This window comes from Rosa rugosa, chromosome 3 (genome assembly GCF_958449725.1).
Source record: "Rosa rugosa chromosome 3, drRosRugo1.1, whole genome shotgun sequence".
Classification (NCBI taxonomy): Eukaryota; Viridiplantae; Streptophyta; class Magnoliopsida; order Rosales; family Rosaceae; genus Rosa; species Rosa rugosa.
This window is the reverse complement of record NC_084822.1, coordinates 11,677,238-11,696,143: the sequence shown is the minus strand read 5'-3', so window position 1 is coordinate 11,696,143 and position 18,906 is coordinate 11,677,238. Positions and strand designations below refer to the sequence as shown.

The 18,906-nt window shown below is 38.3% G+C and overlaps 1 protein-coding gene and 1 pseudogene across 8 annotated transcripts; both read left to right on the top strand.

Annotated features, from left to right (window-relative positions):
* Positions 1-4,195: 4,195 nt before the first annotated feature.
* LOC133736963 (pentatricopeptide repeat-containing protein At5g39710) lies at positions 4,196-10,476 on the top strand. 8 transcript variants are annotated; one of them, XM_062164584.1, is made up of 5 exons: positions 4,196-6,815; positions 8,041-8,421; positions 8,530-8,670; positions 9,179-9,257; positions 10,365-10,476. In XM_062164584.1, exon 1 carries the CDS (start codon positions 4,279-4,281, stop codon positions 6,538-6,540), a length of 2,262 nt encoding a protein of 753 aa, XP_062020568.1. In that variant the 5' UTR covers positions 4,196-4,278; the 3' UTR covers positions 6,541-6,815; positions 8,041-8,421; positions 8,530-8,670; positions 9,179-9,257; positions 10,365-10,476. The 8 variants fall into 8 exon arrangements, with proteins under 8 accessions (XP_062020568.1, XP_062020565.1, XP_062020569.1 ...); XM_062164581.1 differs by having other exon boundaries at positions 8,524-8,670; XM_062164585.1 differs by having other exon boundaries at positions 8,041-8,424; positions 8,586-8,670.
* On the top strand, positions 6,695-12,138 carry LOC133737221 (CDPK-related protein kinase-like; annotated as a pseudogene).
* Positions 12,139-18,906: the final 6,768 nt, after the last annotated feature.

Below are 18,906 nucleotides of genomic sequence, written 5' to 3'. Positions count from 1 at the left end.
TGTGTAGTTCTAGGATAGTTTCTATCAAGGACAATGGGTTTTATGGAAATACTAATGGCCTTTTGAATTCAGACTGTTGTATCATGTTTACCTCTTGGGTGTGCATTGATTAGTAGCCTTTCTATTCAAAACTGCATACTAATGAAATCTTGTGGACAATGGATTTTATGTGTTTCCATTGAATCATTGGTACTAATGTTCTCGTGCTTTTGATTTATAGTTGCCATGTTTTCAGTCATATATCGATCTACTTGTGGTTTATTAAATTGGTCTTATCATTTTGGCTTTTTACTCTGTCAAATCGATCCCACTAAATATTAGCTTCTCATTTCCTCCCTTAATTCCATACATCTTGCACATTCCATGGCATATTTAGACTTCTTTGTTTACTGTAGTTTTACTGCTTGTGTTGCTCCTGGTGATCAGTGTGCATTTGAGACTAGTAATCTTCCACCTGGTGATCACTGTGTATTTATGAAAGCCTTTGATAGAAGGTTTGACATGTAAGAATTCTTCAGCTGACCTAGCTATTAACAAAAAGACCTCTGATTGACCTCGCCAAACTCCTACTTCTCATTGGCTTTAATCTAAATCAAAATTAAGTCCTCATTTTCCCTTAGTACAGTACTTGTTTTGCTTTAACTCCAACTTTATATAGTTTTTGTTTACATTTGCTGTGAGGTCACCCTTCTGTGAAATTTTAAAGACTTGGGTGGCATTCAGGAAATCATAGTAGAAAGGGAAAACAATGCACACTGAGAGTGAGATTAAGCTAATCAAATACATGTCACAAACTTTAAAAGAGCATCTGGCTTAGTACAAAAACAAATTAAAGGACTCGATACTGTTGTTGCCTAATCATTTAGCGTGTTATGACACATACAATAGGAGCCTCATGCCTATGTTGAATCATGTGATCTCCGCCAAGCAACTTCCGGCGTATTCACCCTAGTATGCACATAAGTCTATCATACAATACTGCTGAGGAGATTGGGTAAACTTCTTCCTCTCCGGCCACGGGCAATGACTCCATTAATCAGCACCATGAGATTGCTCAGAAACAAAAGCCATACTGAAGGAAACACCTGAAAGTTGGGAATGAGGCATAGCCTCTAAACCATATCAACAACAGCAAGGCTAATCCCAAGCAGGAATGCAACTCAAAAGGTCAGTAGTTAAGCACCCACCTAAGATGAAGGCATAACTTAGAATCCCCTAGAGAGAGAGCATAAACCTATCATACTAAACAAACAAATTCCATCAAAGAGAAATCTAACAACCTTGACAACGAAAATTCAGAGCATGTAATCCCAATGCAGATGAATTTAGTGCCACAAAAGATGAAGATAAAGGGAATCAACCCAACACATTGACAAAATTGAGACTGTAGACATCATAATCCAGATTCAAAATAAACACTGATCAAGTGAAGAACTTATCCGGGATGGGATTAAAACCGGGAGCGGATCCTCTCCTGATCTTTTATTTACCTAATCTTACCTAAACTTTGAACAAGATCAAGACACGTGTCGATATTGAATCTAATGGCCTACAACTAGTTCATGCCTTGTTTTTTCCTTTCATTCCCCATCTGTCTCTTGTCTCTCTCTCCTTCGTAGTGATGACTCCTTCAACAACCAAGAATGAAAGAAGAACACCCATCCAGATTCACCTCCAGCAATACCCATCTCTATTGTTAGGCTTCAGTTTATGGCTTCCAATGAATCCAACCAAGATTTGTCCCTATTTTCCCACTTATCAACCCATCTCATAGAAACTTGCTTTCCCTAGTAATTAACCTACCTGTACTAGCTCTCAATCAATTCATTCCAGTTTTTACCCATGAACTCAGTGAAGACGTTCCATGAAAATGAACAGCGTTCAGTTGCTAGGAGATAGACGACTACGAGCGGCAATCGACCCGGCCTCTCCATTTAAGGGCAAAAGAGATTCTCAGCTAAATCATAAACAACAGCCTTCGGCGTTGCTTTAGAAGCGCCATTTGAATGCCTGCAGCAAGCGGAAAGAAAGCCCAATATCAAAATCACATTTTTTCGATCAATTTTGTTTGGAGATTAGAAGCACTATTTGCGACCAGATTGATTAGCAGGGGATTTGGCAGACCCATTTGGCCCCGACCCAACCCGGTTCGACGACCTCCAACCAAGACGACCTGGAATTTTGCCGTCTCTCCATCCTTTTCTGTTTTTCTTGTTTTCAGTATTAGAAACCTAACAATAGAGATGGGTATTGCTGGAGGTGAATCTGGATGGGTGTTCTTCTTTCATTTTTGGTTGTTGAAGGAGTCATCACTACGAAGGAGAGAGAAAGACAAGAGATAGATGGGGAATGAAAGGAAAAAACAAGGCATGAACTAGTTGTAGGCCATTAGATTCAATATCGACACGTGTCTTAATCTTGTTCAAAGCTTAGGTAAGATTAGGTAAATAAAAGATCAGGAGAGGATCCGCTCCCATTAAAACCACCTAATTCTATAGCCGAATAACCGCACATGTCATGTCTGTAAAAGGGAAAATTTGTTTGCCAAACAATAGCGCATCATCAGAAAATCAAAACCCCCTGCCAAAACCCATATGTATCCCACAATGCGCAGGAAACAAAAACTACACTAAATACCAAGGATTTAACAAAAAAAGATTAAAGTTTGCCTTTAAAATGGTTCTCATAAAAATAAAAACTGGATATAACAACCTACCTAAGCAAATTCAAAGTGAGGGTAAGTTAATCAAAATCCACAACTAACCAATATGGATATATATCATGATGCATTGATTCAATTAACTTGATAGGATATATATATATATATATATATATCATCAACTGTTGGAGAAGTAAGGTAATAAAATCTAAGATGGGAGATGAACATCAGAACTCAGAAGTACTGAAATAGAGAGACTCCGAGAAAATACGAGTAAATAAAATCACAACAAAAAAATTCAGAAACTGCTTTTGGTTAACTAATTCGTTACCTACAAACTGCCGCAATGAATTGGGTTTCGATGATTTTCGACTTCCAAGTGTTACTCAGATTGGGATCCCATATCAGAACAAACTTGGGCCGCCCGACTATGAACGATCAATACAATTCAAATACATGCTGCAATTCAAAATATTCTTCTCTCGTCTCAGATTTGAGAAAACCGGAGTCGGCGGCAAGCTTGGAGCCTCCCACGAGCACCGCGTGTGGGGACGGTAAAATTTTCATCTTACTGCCTTTCACCTGTTTTTGTGGTCAGACTTCATTTCATGACTAACCAAATCTAAACTAACGGAGGCTTTTAAAACGTTAGGCACGTGGTCACGTGCTGTCAGTGCCCAAACACTGTAGGTGCACTAAATACACTCCCTTCCTTTTTAGATTAAGTTATTTTAATTTCCTGTTGTGTTTTGAAAAGATTACTCATAATCCTATTAAAATTCCTCTCGTATTTTGGAAAGGAAAAACAAGCCCTATATATTGAGGGGGCCTTTGGTCTTGTTATTCTCAACAACTTTCGATTAGTCAATATTCGTTCTTAAAAGATGAGTTCCTCAAATAATTCACAAGTGTATGGAGCCATGGATGCCAACAAGGGAACATCTTCAACAACCCCAAAAAACGAAGGATCCAAACTTCCTCCACCAGAGCAAGTTACGTGCCCGCCAGCCCCGAAGCGTCCACCTCCAAAAAGTGGGCATAGCGATTCGGCTATCTCACTTAATTTGAACACCATATGGAGATAAACTATTGATCGAGAGAAAAGCAGCATGTTCAAGTAGTTGAAATATACTAGGAGTCTAAGAAAAGTAGTCTTGATGTATTTTTAGTTTGTTTATCTATTGTTTTATGTTTATTTACTTTTTATGATAATTTTGATGTACGGTGCTATGAAAGAGCATATGTTTTTACATAGATGTTTTTGGTATCAATGCTTTGTCTTTTTAACTTCCGATGTGAGATAAATTTAAAAACAACCTTATTCTGCATAATTTGAAAGCAATCCTATTACTCTAGTGTTTTTTCTCCTTTTTTTAATTTAGGGCAGCTACCTAAGGTCTGGGCCAAACCTTTATTTTTACTGCAATCTACCCGTTGGATCGGCTCTGCCCGACCCGGCCCACAAAACTGAACAAACTCACAGTTCCAAAATTTAAATAGACCAAACTATCCTCCAAAACTGTGTGTCTGGTACTCTCTACCAGAAAGGTTTCATCTTCTCTTTTAGTTCCCGCCGTGCTTCTGGGTTCCGATAAACCTCAGCTTTCATTATTACCGAAATGCCCCTCCCAAGACCCCATATTCCAACCCAGTCTTCCTTCCGCTTCGGTCTCTCCGACGCTCTCCTCGCCGACAAAGCAATCACATACCTCAAGCGCCACCCCCACAACCTCAACTCTCTCTCTTCCCATTTCACCCCTGAAGCCGCCTCCTGCTTACTCCTCAAATCCCAATTCGACCAAACCCTAACCCTAAAGTTCCTCAATTGGGCTCGCAGCCACCACCACCGCTTCTTCACCTTCCAGAGCAAGTGCCTCGCCCTCCACATCCTCACCCGCTTCAAGCTCTACAAGTCCGCCCAGGCCCTCGCCGAGGAGGTCGCCGTCAACACCGTCGACGACAGGGGCAATTTGGTCTTTCAGTGCCTCACGGACTCGCTGCAGGTCTGCAATTCCAGCTCGGCGGTTTTCGACTTGGTGGTGAAGTCTTACTCTCATTTGAATTTCGTTGATAAAGCTATTAACATTGTTAACTTAGCTAAAGCTCATGGATTTATGCCCGGTGTGCTTTCGTATAATGCGATTTTAGATGCTGTGATTAGGTCTAGAGGGTCTGCTCAGTTTGCTGAGGAGGTTTTTAGTGAGATGACTAGGAATGGGGTTTCGCCGAATGTGTATACATATAACATTTTGATTAGGGGTTTCAGTGCGGCGGGGAATTTGGAAATGGTGTTGTATTTTTGGAGTGAAATGGAGAGGAATGGGTGTCTGCCGAATGTGGTTACGTATAATACGTTGATTGATGCTTATTGTAAGTTGAAGAGGATGGATGACGCGTTCGGATTGTTGAGATCGATGGCATTGAAGGGTTTGGAGCCTAATTTGATTTCGTATAATGTGGTGATTAATGGGTTGTGTCGGGAAGGGAGGATGAATGAGACTGGTCAGATTCTTGAGGAGATGAAAAGAAAGGGTTTTGTTCCTGACGAGGTGACAAATAATACACTCATTAGTGGGTATTGCAAGGAAGGTAATTTTCACCAAGCACTTGTGTTGCAAGAGGAGATGCGGAGGAATGGCTTGTCTCCGAATGTTGTCACTTATACAGCATTGATCAATGCCATGTGTAAGGCTAAGAATTTGAATCGAGCAATGGAGTTTTTTGAGCAGATGCGTGTTAGAGGACTTCCTCCAAATGAGAGGACGTATACTACATTGATAGATGGCTTCGCCCAACAAGGGTTCTTAAATGAAGCTTACCGTCTTCTGAATGAAATGGTTGGTGGTGGATTTTCTCCTTCGGTTGTGACTTACAATGCCCTTATCAATGGATACTGCTTATTAGGCAGGATGGAAGAGGCAATGGGAATTGTACAAGATATGGTAGGGAAAGGGTTATCCCCTGATGTAGTAAGTTATAGTACTATTATCACTGGGTTTTGTCGGCATCAAGAATTGGAGAGTGCATTCCAAATGAAGATGGAGATGGTGGAGAAGGGTATATCACCCGATGCTGTTACCTATTCATCACTAATTCAAGGTGTCTGTCAGCAAGGGAGACTAGTTGAAGCTTGTGATCTCTTCCAAGAAATGATAAGTATGGGTTTGCGTCCTGATGAATTCACATACACAACCTTGATCAATGCTTACTGCAAGGAAGGGGATTTGAATAAGGCTCTTCAGTTGAATGACGAAATGATAAAGAAAGGTTTCCTACCTGATGTTGTGACCTACAGTGTGCTTATCAATGGACTTAACAAACAAGCTCGGACAAGAGAAGCAAAGAAACTTCTACTCAAGTTGTTCTATGATAACTCTGTCCCAGATGATGTCACATACAATACTCTAATAGAGAGCTGCACGAATGTTGAATTTAAGAGTGTGGTAGCCCTTGTAAAGGGATTCTGCATGAAGGGTTTGATGAAAGAAGCAGATCAAGTTTTTGAAACAGTGATTAAGAGGAAATACAAACCTAATGGAGCAGTTTATGACGTTATCATACATGGTCATTGTAAGGAAGGAAATGTTCAGAAGGCATTGAATCTGTACAAGGAAATGTTGCTTTCTGGTTATCTTCCTCATACTGTAACTGTTATTGCGCTGATTAAAGAACTTTTCACAGAGGGAATGAACAATGAACTGAGTCAAGTCATAGAGAACACACTGAGGAGCTGTGAGCTTACTGATGCTGAGCTTGCAAAGCTACTTGTTGAAACAAACCATAAAGAAGGAAATATGGATGCAGTTTTTAATGTCCTTGGTGAAATGGCCAAGGATGGTCTCCTTCCAAATAGTGGAGCAAACGCTTGTGCAGGGGGGTAAATATTGTCTTATTAAAAAGAGAAAAAAATGATATCAAGCATTCAAGCTGATTGTCATTTTCTCTGATTGACCAAGTAAATGATGAAGGTGGTATGCCGAAGTGCATAATTATCTGAGTTTTGGTTGTTGGCATACAAATTGCTTTACTGAAGTTATGGTGGCTTGCTGCAATGAACCTTGTTCCTCCATTGCCATGTTCATTGGCCAATTTATTTGTGAAGATTCATCATTTACCACTGCACTTTCCTTCACTTGCTGGAAAGGTCCTGATGAATGTAAGTAACTATACATGCATACTTGTGTGACACTTGAGTATAGTTTGTGTTTTAAGTTCTGTATTTGGTTTGAATTAGTATGACATTTCATTTCTGGTAGATATCTTGATATCTGTACAGAAATATTGCAGCTTTTCTTAACTTTTTCTTTTCTTTTCTTTCTTCCTAATTTTGGTTTTAATCCATCTCCATGATTAAATTGTGGGAGGTTCTCACAAGATCAGCAAACAATTTCTGAGAACACTATCTTGTGTTTTTAGGTATTGCTGGTTGCTTCTTTGTCTTTATCACTTGATCCATTCTGTTATGTGGGTTTCTATGCAGCTGTAATGCATATTTTCAAGTTATTAGCATACAAACACACTGAGAATTTTGATTATGAAGATGTTAGTTTTTAGTTGGTTTTCAAGAAGTCATCTTCAAGTTCTTATATCAGTTCACATGTCCCAAAAATGCTCTTGGTACTTGTTCGCAAATCGCAACTAGTTAAAGTATGAGCAAATTTTGTTAACAAGTTTTTATACAAACATTGCAACAGCATATATAAATATCATATGGTAAGATATAAATATATATATATATATCCTATCCAGAGCGGAGCTCCGCTTTGAAAATTAACGTGTGAAGTTCGAGTTTTTGGTCACTTTTCGGTCGCACATCCACATCTCGACCGTTCAGTTTTTAGGTACTAGTGTATAGATCGTCTCTGCAAATTTTCAGCCAAAATGATGATCGTTAAGGCATTGATAACTGCCTTAAAGCTAGTACGGTTCAGGTTGACAGATTCAGTCCGTCCATTGGTTTAAGCGAGTTAGATACCTTAACGATCATCAATTTGGCTGAAAATTTGCAGAGATGATCTATACACTAGTACCTAAAAACTGAACGGTCGAGATGTGGATATGCGACCGAAAAGTGACCCAAAACTCGAACTTCACACATTAATTTCAAAGCGGAGCTCCGCTCTGGATAGGATCTATATATATATATATATATATATATATATATATATATATATCATGTATGTTGTGCGTGCGTACCTGTATGTATTAGGCGCTAATGGTGCAGTTAATTTTCATGAAGAAAAGCAAAAACAATGTGCACAGATATTGCTGTCTAACTAAAGAGTCTTCCCCATGATCCTTATGCTTTTTCTTTTTTGATGTCATCTCTTGTCCTTATATGATGGACATTTATAACTCATTAGTGAACTCTTCAAATTCAGTTAACAGATAGTTGTGGTGGTTACCATCAATTCCCTGAGGCCAAGTCTTTCTCAAGATTCATATCAAAGCAGAAGTGAATAGGAACTTGGTGAAGCAATTGGTTTTTTCTTCCTCGTAATGGAAGATGTGCATGATGTTTCTATTTGGTACCATCTTCACTTGCCAGAAGGGGGCACACGTTGTGTTATTTTGCCTTTGAGCATAGCATATCCTGAGATGCCAAGGACGTGGTGGATTTGATTCGGATGAGATTTGAAGGATATATTTGAGACCGAAAGAAGATATGAACGATGGAATGTCTGTTAAATATTGGGACTATGAGTCTGCAACTATGAGTCTCGTTGCAGGTCTGCAATTCCAGCTCGGCGGTTTTCGACTTGGTGGTGAAGTCTTACTCTCATTTGAATTTCGTTGATAAAGCTATTAACATTGCTAAGCTCATGGATTTATGCCTGGTGTGCTTTCGTATAATGCGATTTTAGATGCAGTGATTAGGTCTAAAGGGTCTGTTCGGTTTGCTGAGGATGTTCTTTTACTTCTGAAGGGATGGAAAATACTCAAAAGATGATGCAAAGACTGTTGCATTTTGTCATCTGCAGGGTGTGGTGCACCGTGATATTAAGCCAGAGGTGGAACATTTATTTACCCTTGTAGTATATAATTAGCAGATAAGATTCCTTTATTACAGTTACCTAACTGTTTCACATTATTTGTACTTGTACATGATCAATGTCTTCTGTTGTCTGGACTGAAATTAAACATCATTTGTAGCAGGACTATTTTTCTTCTAGTAGAATGAGTACGTTTAAACACCTACAATCATCAGAGTCAACTCAGTAGATTTTGAGTCGGTCTCAAAGTAATGAGCGTGTACCTTAAGTGCACAGGTTGCTGATATCTCTGCTGTCTGGAAAATTTAGTAATTTCCTTGACCTTTGGGTGAACTTAAACTAAAACGTGCTGAGAGTTGGGGAACAGAATAACGGGCTACATGTCATTGTTTCGTGCTGAGAAAGACTTTTTTATACCCAACGATCCTTCTTGACTATGTTCCTAGCTGTCTTTATCATGGCGGTTGTGCTTTCTGTATGCAGTTCTCTTTATATTAAACTAACTTTTTTCGTTCTTTATTATCAGAACTTTTTGTATACTGCTAAGGATGAGAGTTCGCCATTGAAAGCCATTGACTTTGGCCTATCAGATTTTGCCAAACCAGGTATGTTCTTTCTTCAACTACACAGCTGCTTTTATTATCAATCTCTTCGCCGTTGGATTATGGATGGGATTTTGACACTCATTCTGGCTTACAGATGAGAGGCTTAATGATATTGTCGGAAGTGCATACTACGTGGCTCCTGAGGTTCTACATAGATCTTATAGTACAGAGGCTGATGTATGGAGTATAGGTGTAATAGCATATATTCTTTTATGTGGTAGTCGGCCATTTTGGGCTCGGACAGAGTCTGGAATTTTTTTGGGCGGTCTTGAAAGCTGATCCCAGTTTTGATGAAGCACCATGGCCTTCGTTATCTGTTGAAGCGAAGGACTTTGTCAAATGCTTATTAATTAAGGACCCTCGGAAGCGAATGACAGCTGCTCAAGCATTAAGTGAGTGTTCCATATCTCTTTTATGTTTTCAGTTTCTGCTATATTGCTCTTTAGTCACTGGCCATAATCTTTTGTTGGCAGGTCATCCTTGGATGAGGAATTATAATGATGTTAAAGTGCCTCTTGATATTTTAATATTTAGACTCATGAAGATGTATATGCGATCGTCATCTCTTCGAAAGGCTGCTTTAAGGGTGTGTATATGTTTTCACTGATGAAAGAAGAGAACTTCATTTTGCTCTGATTCAGTTTCTTGGTCCTAAAGAACTTTGTATATCCAGTCATTTGATTGGGTTGTTTTCTTGATGAATGGGATTCTTATATCTCTGGCCTAAAATAATTTAAAATTAACTAGCATTTCATAATTCAAATGATCACTGGATATAACCATCAGTGGTAATTTTTGTGTTCTTACAATTATGTATATAAGGTCATATTTACTTTAGATATAGTCATATAGCACACAAATTTTGAAGGCCCATCCCTCTCTCTCTGAAATTCAAAATTCTTCAACTTTTGTTCTTAATCATTATCAAGGCAAGAGCGATAACAAAAATATCAATAGGTGATAGCTTCATCCAACTTCCTTTTTAAATATGTTTGAATTGTTGCATTTTCGTTTCATTCTTTTATTTTTTGCATATTTATATTTTCAAGAGCTTTTTTAACATATATTCAATCAATCTCTTAGCATTCATTTATGTAAATGTGTCAGGCACTGTCTAAGACATTGACTGTGGAAGAACTCTTTTATCTGAAGGAGCAGTTTGCACTATTAGTACCGAATAAGAATGGCACTATCACTCTTGACAATATTAGAATGGTCCGTCTCTCTCTCTCTCTCTCTCTCTCTCTGTTTGTAATCAATCTCTTACCAAGTGTTCTTTTCGTTTTGTCTTCAACAGGCCCTAATGAAAAATGCTACAGACGCAATGAAGGGGTCTCACATTCCTGATCTTATTGCATCGGTACCAACTTTGTATCTAATTTTTCTTTGATATTCCATATGATTTCAATGGTTATACACGTATATGTTATATAAGTTCTAACTGGTTAATATTCTTCCATGACAGCTAAATGCACTTCAATACAGAAGAATGGATTTTGAGGAGTTCTGTGCAGCTGCACTAAGTGTACATCAGCTTGAGGCACTTGATTGTTGGGAACAACATGCTCAATGTGCATATGAACTTTTCGAGAAGGATGGAAACAGGGCCATTGTCATTGAAGAACTTGCTTCAGTAAGTTGTTTATTGTTATATTTTGCAGTCCGACTATATAAATATATGAAGAGTTTGGTAGATGTAGGTTGATTTCAAGAGAAAACAAAAAAGACAAACACAGATTGGTCAAAATTCTGATTATACAAATATGTTACTTATGAATTGGATTAACTTAGATGTCTAATAATTCATTTTTTACTTGCTGCACAGTATCCTGTTAAACGTGATTGGCAAAACAGTCAGAAGTGCACCATTGTCTCAAAAAGAAAATTGTCAGTGATGCACATCGTTTAATCTCTATTCTGGAGTTTTGGCTAAACTATACTTTTGGTCCAAAGAAAAAAAACTTTGGCCTTTTATTTTCATTTGTTTCAATTGATTTTTTTTTACTTTTTTTAATTGAAGCAAATGTGGTCCATTCATCTCACTAAAATAATTACTTTGTTAGTATCTGCATTTGAGCTCAGTGATGACAAAACCATGAATATGGTGGATAAAAGAACCACGATGCTTCTCCTAAAAAGTGGAAGGATTGTAATTAGAGCAATGAGTAATTAAGGGTTCTTGATATGTGGATTAAAAGTTCCAAACTTGAATGACAAACCAAAAGTTTGAATGATATGTTGACTTGATCCTGTAAGATTGACATGCTTAGAGAACAGGATCTTGATATGTTCATTTCTTTGTCTTCGCCCTTTTCTTATTTTACTTGTTTAGACAGTCGTTTAGAGATAAAAGATATACAAGGCTCGGTAGACTGACGACTGTACTTTCTCTATATGTTATTCAGGAACTTGGGCTTGGTCCCTCCATTCCATTACATGTGGTTATCCATGACTGGATTAGGCACACTGATGGGAAACTAAGCTTCCTTGGATTAGCCGGACGTTTGTGAAGGCTTAGTGAATATATGCAGTAGTATTTATATATGCGTTTTAGCCGATCGGAATGAGCATGTGTTGCATAAACTTGGTGCACCTAATGATTGATTTTCGAGATTTGGAGGTCTGGCAAGATGGTCCTTTAGAATCCGCTTTCACAACACCTGGTGAATTGGAATGAGCAATTCATCAAGATTATTAGTTCCCCGACACTGCCGGTGCAAGCTTGGTTACTGGTTTGAATGCTGCCTTGGTCTTGAGAGTGTAAAGCTGTAGTTAGTTTGCCTAAATGGGCGATTACATATTTATTCTTCAACTTGTTTGACGATGCTGCTTTGTATACGTTAAATTATTCTGTTTGCAATATCGGTCTACTTCTTCTAAACGTTCTTCAACTGGCTCAAAACAAAGTCTCACGTGACTTCAACTCACAAGGGGAGTAGATGCTAGATGTGCTCATCACATTGTAATTACTAAATTTTCCAGCCAGCAGAGATAACAGCAACCTGTGCGCTAAGTACACGCTCCTTACTTTGAGACCGACTCAAAATCTACTGAGTCGACTCTGATGATTGCAGGTGTTTAAACGTACTCATTCTACTAGAAGAAAAATAGTCCTGCTACAAATGATGTTTAATTTCAGTCCAGACAACAGAAGACATCGATCATGTACAAGTACAAATAATTTGAAACAGTTAGGTAACGGTAATAAAGGAATCTTATCTGCTAATTATATACTACAAGGGTAAATAAATGTTCCACCTCTGGCTTAAGATCACGGTTCGCCACACCCTGAAGATGACAAAATGCAACAACATTCAGTATTTGAACCATGACGGTCGTTGCATCATCTTCTGAGTATTTTCCACCCCTTCAGAAGTAAAAGAACATCCTCAGCAAACTGAACAGACCCTTTAGACCTAATCACTGCATCTAAAATCGCATTATACGAAAGCACACCAGGCATAAATCCATGAGCTTTAGCTAAGTTAACAATGTTAATAGCTTTATCAACGAAATTCAAATGAGAGTAACTGAGTAAGACTTCACCACCAAGTCGAAAACTGCCGAGCTGGAATTGCAGACCTGCAGCGAGTCAGTGAGGCACTGAAAGACCAAATTACCCTTGTCGTCGACGGTGTTGACGGCGACGTCCTCCGCGAGGGCCTTGGCGGACTTGTAGAGCTTGAAGCGGGTGATCGAGGATGTGGAGGGCGAGGATTTGCTTTCAAATTATGCCAAATAAAAGGCACTATTATGCCGAACAACATGTCCCAAATTAATGAATTATGGAAGGTTGCTTTTAAATTTATCTCACATCACTACCAATAGGAAGTTAAAAAGACAAATTAAAGCATTGATATTAAAAACATCTATGAAAAAACATAAGTTCTTTTAAAAAGTAAGCATTTATACATCAAAATTATCATAAAAAGTAAGTAAACATAAAACAATAGATGAACCAACTAAAAATACATCAAGACTACTTTTCTTAGACTCCTAGTATATTTCAACCCACTCTAAGAAAAGTAGTCTTGATGTATTTTTAGTTGGTTCATCTATTGTTTTATGTTTACTTACTTTTTATGATAATTTTTAGAGGTGGACGCATCGGGGCTGGCGGGCACGTAACTTGCTCTGGTGGAGGCAGTTTGGATCCTTTGTCTTTTGAGGTTGTTGAAGATGTTCCCTTATTGGCATCCGTAGCTTCATACACTTGTGAATTATTTGAAGAACTCATCTTTTGAGAACAAATATTGACTAAAATTCTAAACCGAAACTTATTGAGAATAAATTGATGAGAATAGCAAGACCAAGGACCTCTATATATAGGGCTTGTTTTTCCTTTCCAAAATACGAGAGGAACTTTAATATGATTAGGAGTAATCTTTTCAAAACATATAGAGTAGGAAAAAATTGAAAAGTTTTAACATATTTACTTATCTAAGAGACAGTTTTTTATAGGGCTGGGCTAGGGTCGGGTCAGGCCCGAAAATCAGTAAGACTGAGACCGAGATAGAAACTTTCGGTTTGGGCCGGTTCGGGCTTTTTTAGAAATGAAGACCGACAGAAACCGAACCCATTCGGGCCGGTTCGGTCTTTCGGGCTTTTCGGGCCAAATTTCCAGTTCGACAAGATTTGCCTGTTTTCCCTGTTTTCCAAACTGCAGTTCTGCAGTTCTATGATCGACTGAGAGGGAGGGACCGAGGGACGGAGAGAGAGATAAGGGTGATCGACTGAGAGGGAGGGACCGAGGGACGGAGAGAGAGAGAAGGGTGATCGACTGAGAGGGAGGGATCGACTGAGATTGAGGTACTTCACTTCTTCTATCTGTACTCCACTCTCTCACCTCCCCATTTACTCCACTTTCTTCTTCTTCTTCTTCTTCTCTTCCAAACCCATAAACTCAAAATCCACAGAGAACCCACCAACCACTTTCCTCTGGTTTCTGCTCCAAATCAAACACACCCAGATCAGCCAGATGGCTATCAACCGAGACTCCACTCCCCCTCCAAAGATCGGCAACATTGGGCCTTACACTGTGTTCAGAAATTGGTAAATGGTAATCGACTGATGGTCTGATTTGACTCTGGGGCTGAGAATCTGAGACTGAGATGGTATCGACTCGATACTATCGAGAGAGAGGGAGGCTGAGGTGAGTGAGGTCAGTTTTAGGACTTTTAGAGTTTTAGGGTTGTTAAGTTGTTATTTTTTATTTATTTTATATTTAACATGTTATTATATCACCCAATCAAGGACTGACTTGTGGCAACTGCTACAGTTTCGGGTCGGTTCAGGCTTTCGGGCCCTGAAAATATGAAGCCCGAGACCGAACTGATTATATGAAATCGGGTCGGGCTTTAGACCGAACTGAAAATTCCAATATGAAAACCGAACCGAATCAGGCTTTTTTCCTCGGTTCGGGTTGGGTCCAGACGCCTAGCCCTAGTCTTTTAGGGATTAAAAAACTTGATGACTGAGAATAAATGCATAGTTTTTAGGTTGATATAATTTAAGTCTCAGTATCGGTCACATACAAGTCAGTTCAGCATGTTCCTAGGATATTACTAGGCTAGAAAAACTAAGGTACTGTTTATTAGGTATTGCTAGCTGCTTCTTTGTCTTTTTCACTTGATCCATTCTGTTATGGCGGTTTCTATATATGAATAATGCATATTTTCAAGTTATTTGCATACAAACACACACGCAATTTTGATTTGAAGATGTTAGCTTCTAGTCGGTTTTCACGAAGTCATCTTCAAGTTCTTATATCAGTTCACATGTCCCAAAAATGCTCTTGTTATTATTCCAATTAGTTAAAGTATGAGCAAATTGTGTTAACAAGTTTGTATACAACGGTTGATAAATTAGTTCATTAAAATTGATAATCATTAAGACATTCAAAACTGTGATTTACAATTATAGACATAAACGGTTCAGTTTGGACAGATTCGGTTCGTTTATTCATTAAAATTAGTTCAATATCTTAACGGTCATCAATTTAGCTGAAAATTTGCAGATTTGATCTATACATTAGAACAAAAAAACTGAACAGTCGAGATGTGGAATGCGATTAAAAACTGTGTCTCACAAGGAATCTCTTAAAATAGCCATAAAAAGGAATCCTTTAGTAGAAGAGCCAAAGCCAAATACATATATCATATATATTGTGTGTGCGCAGTGCGCACTTGCACGTATATATGTATTTGGAAATAATGATGCAGTTAATTTTCACGAAGAAAAAGAAAAGAAAGGGAAAACAATGTGCACACATATTGTTGTCTAACTAAAGAGTTTCCCCCATGATCCTTTTGCTTATTCACTTATGATGTCATCTCTGGTCCTTATATTATGGACATTCATAACTCATTGTTGAACTCTTCAAATTCAGTTAACAGAAACTTGTGGTTGTTACCATGAATTCTTTGCTGCCAAGTCTTCCTCGAGATGGTAGAATCAATTTCAGATCAAATCAAAAGTAAAAAAGAACTCGGTGACAACAATGGGGCATATATAGTAGCTTTAAACAAGTCTAGCTAGGGCACAATATATAGTTCAGAAAGTGTATACATGCATTTGTTGATTATAAGAGGAATGAAACTTGTGATTTGTACTTTTACAAATTATAATCTAGCACGTATTAGCGGTAGACCTGAAAATTCTAAAGATAATTACCAACAACCTTGAAAGTCCAAGTACATCCAACATCGCCATGATAACAAGATCTGTGATGGCAATTAAGAACTAGGAATGGCATTAAACAGAGAAACAAAAAACCCAACAAATTGATGAAAATGACCCTCATTCCACAACAGATTGTACTGCTCGTCTAGACATGTAATTGTGGTACTTACAGTACATTGAAACTAAGACTCATCATTCATGGCATTAAACACGACAAACCACGATTTTCCATGACCAGCATTGTAGGAATATCCCTCGATGGTCATGGAAGCACTCGTTAGGAGGTCACTGTCGAACTTGTGTGAAGACGTACTAAGCTACTTATTCCTACCGTTGCACCTTCATAGGATTATCCTTAGGGCTGGGTTCGGTTCGGTACCGGACCTTGAAGCCCAATACCACCTACCGAACCGATTGAACATTGTTGGTACACAAAATGGGCTACCAATTACCAGCCAAAAAGTCGGTATACCAACTTGTCGGTATACCAAGATAGCCGGTTGGTATCGGTTGGTTGGGCCTCCAACCGACTTTAAGATTGGGCCAGCTTTCAGCTTTGACCCAACTGCAATTGTAAAAGCCCAAACGGCCAAACCTGTCCAGCAAATAAAAACTGCAATAATCATATGAATTTAAAGGTCCAACCATAAGCAAATCTGCAAATGAAAAATAAGCAAAGTTCAACACTTCATCTCATCATCACTTCAGTTCAACCATGAGCAAATAAAGCAATACAAACTTCAATTCATCTTCATCTCATCATCACTTCAGTACAACCATGAGCAAATAAAGCAATACATCAACTTCAGTTCATCTCGTCATCACTCATAGTTCATACAATTTCTAATTCAAACACTCATAGTTCACACTTCACACAAATGAATGAAATGATACGTTGCTCCAGGTCTAAGCCGGCCTTGATTAGATGATTACTTGAATTTCTGAGATTGGAACAACACCTGAAAAGCACAGTAAGAAAAACAAACTTAAAATTTAAGAAGAACATAACAATTCACAGGTACATGACTATATTTTCTTCAGTCTTAATTCTACCTACAGCCATCACATATAGATAGTGAGTACTGACATTACTCAAAACTACTAATTCATAATTCATTTGACATTATTTCGAAGAGGTATCAGTCCAGGCTGTTACTAATTCTACCTTATTCTCAAGATGAGATGTATCTATTACTCATAAATCAAACCTACCACAATTGCTGCAAATCAAATCTACAAAGAATTATCAATTATGCATAATACGAATTAATGAATTATACCTTCAATTGTGCAGTGACTTTGCCTTCGTCTCCCTCAAAGTCTCAAACACTCAAACTCAGTCCTTGGTCCTCCTGTTCCTGCAAGCACAGAAGGGAAACCATGAAAACCCAGAACATATTGGTAAAGAAAGAGCAACAAATCACAGGTTAAGAACTCATAGATACCACTTGAGATTAACGGCAACAGAGATCCATTCCACTTGAGATCCACAGCAGCAAGATGCAAGCAGCAAAAGCATTAGAGTCTTAGAGATTACTCAATTTAGAACATGAATCAAATGAATCCATGCGCTTCTAGCTAAAATTGAAACAAAAATCGAATGAGTCTTAGGGAAAACTCACAGATCGTAGGACATGAATCTCTTATCTCTGGGTTCGATTCTTGGATAGATCGAACATCATCACTTCAAAGGGCTGAAGGAGAGGTCGAGAGGCGCCGAGGCGGAGAGGGTTCGGGTCTGAGAGAGACTGAGAGAGTGAGAGAGGGCTCGATCTAACCCCCCTTAGGGTTTGGAAAATTTAAAATCGAACGGTTATAATTTAATATGAAATAAAACTAATAATAATCAACGGTTCAGACCGATATATATAAAATTTATTTAAATAAATAAATAATATATACAATATACGATTCGGTACGGTATACTATATATGTCTAAAATTCAGTACAAATACCGTACCAATATCTCTCTCTCGGTTCGGTACTACCGTACCAAACTTTGGGTTACCGACATGGTCGGCTACCAACTTTTCCGATTCGGCTCGGACTCGGTTGGTTGGTTTATCTCGGCTGAAAATGCCAGCCCTAATTATCCTGATCCAAAGACGTACGCATGCAAGGTAACCATCTCGTGGAAACTAAACGTCAAAAGGCAACAAACTGAGAGAATCACCATATTCAGAAGACGACCAAAGCTACTCTTGAACTTGATACTTGAGGAGACAGTGTCGATATTGTACTAAAGCTCATTGACATCTGTCGACGTTTGATAGCACAAGGTATATCCATGTTGGCGCTGGATCGCTAAGGTTTAGGGGGAGAGCTCTCCTATCATCCTTTTATTTATAAGACTTTAATCACATATAAAGTTTGTTTGGTATTAGTGTATCGGATTTTGCCCCTACACAAAATTGTTTACATTAAAGGGACCACACCAATTTAAGACATATAGCTTCAATTTTTCCGTTACCTAGAACCTAGTGTAACAAGATTTTTTATTTTTTATTTTGGTGTAAGCAGGAATAGAAAGGAAATCAATAAAAAAGACAAAGAAAGAAGATGCACAGTTGCACACTAAATAAAATATGGTCCATCAATTTGGTCCACTTAAAAGGACAAAGCTAATAGTTAAAACAACTATGAGAAAATATAAATTCTTTCATAGCACTGGACATATTATAAAAAGTATGTAAACATAAACTAATAGACGAAAAAATTAAAGATACATAAAAACTACTCTTCTTAGACTACTTGAACAGCTTCTCTCTCGATCAACAGTTTATCACCATATCGTGTTTAAATTAAGTGGGCTAAAAGAATCGTTATGCCCACTTTTTAGAGGTGGACGCTTCGGGGCTGGCGGGCACGTAACTTGCTCTGGTGGAGGCAATTTGGATCCTTTGTCTTTTGGGGTTGTTGAAGATGTTCCCTTGTTGGCATCCATAGCTTCATACACTTGTGAATTATT

Bases quoted from the DNA above. Each gene is read 5' to 3' on its own strand.
- LOC133736963 (XM_062164584.1), top strand. From the start codon at position 4,279: ATGCCCCTCCCAAGACCCCATATTCCAACCCAGTCTTCCTTCCGCTTC.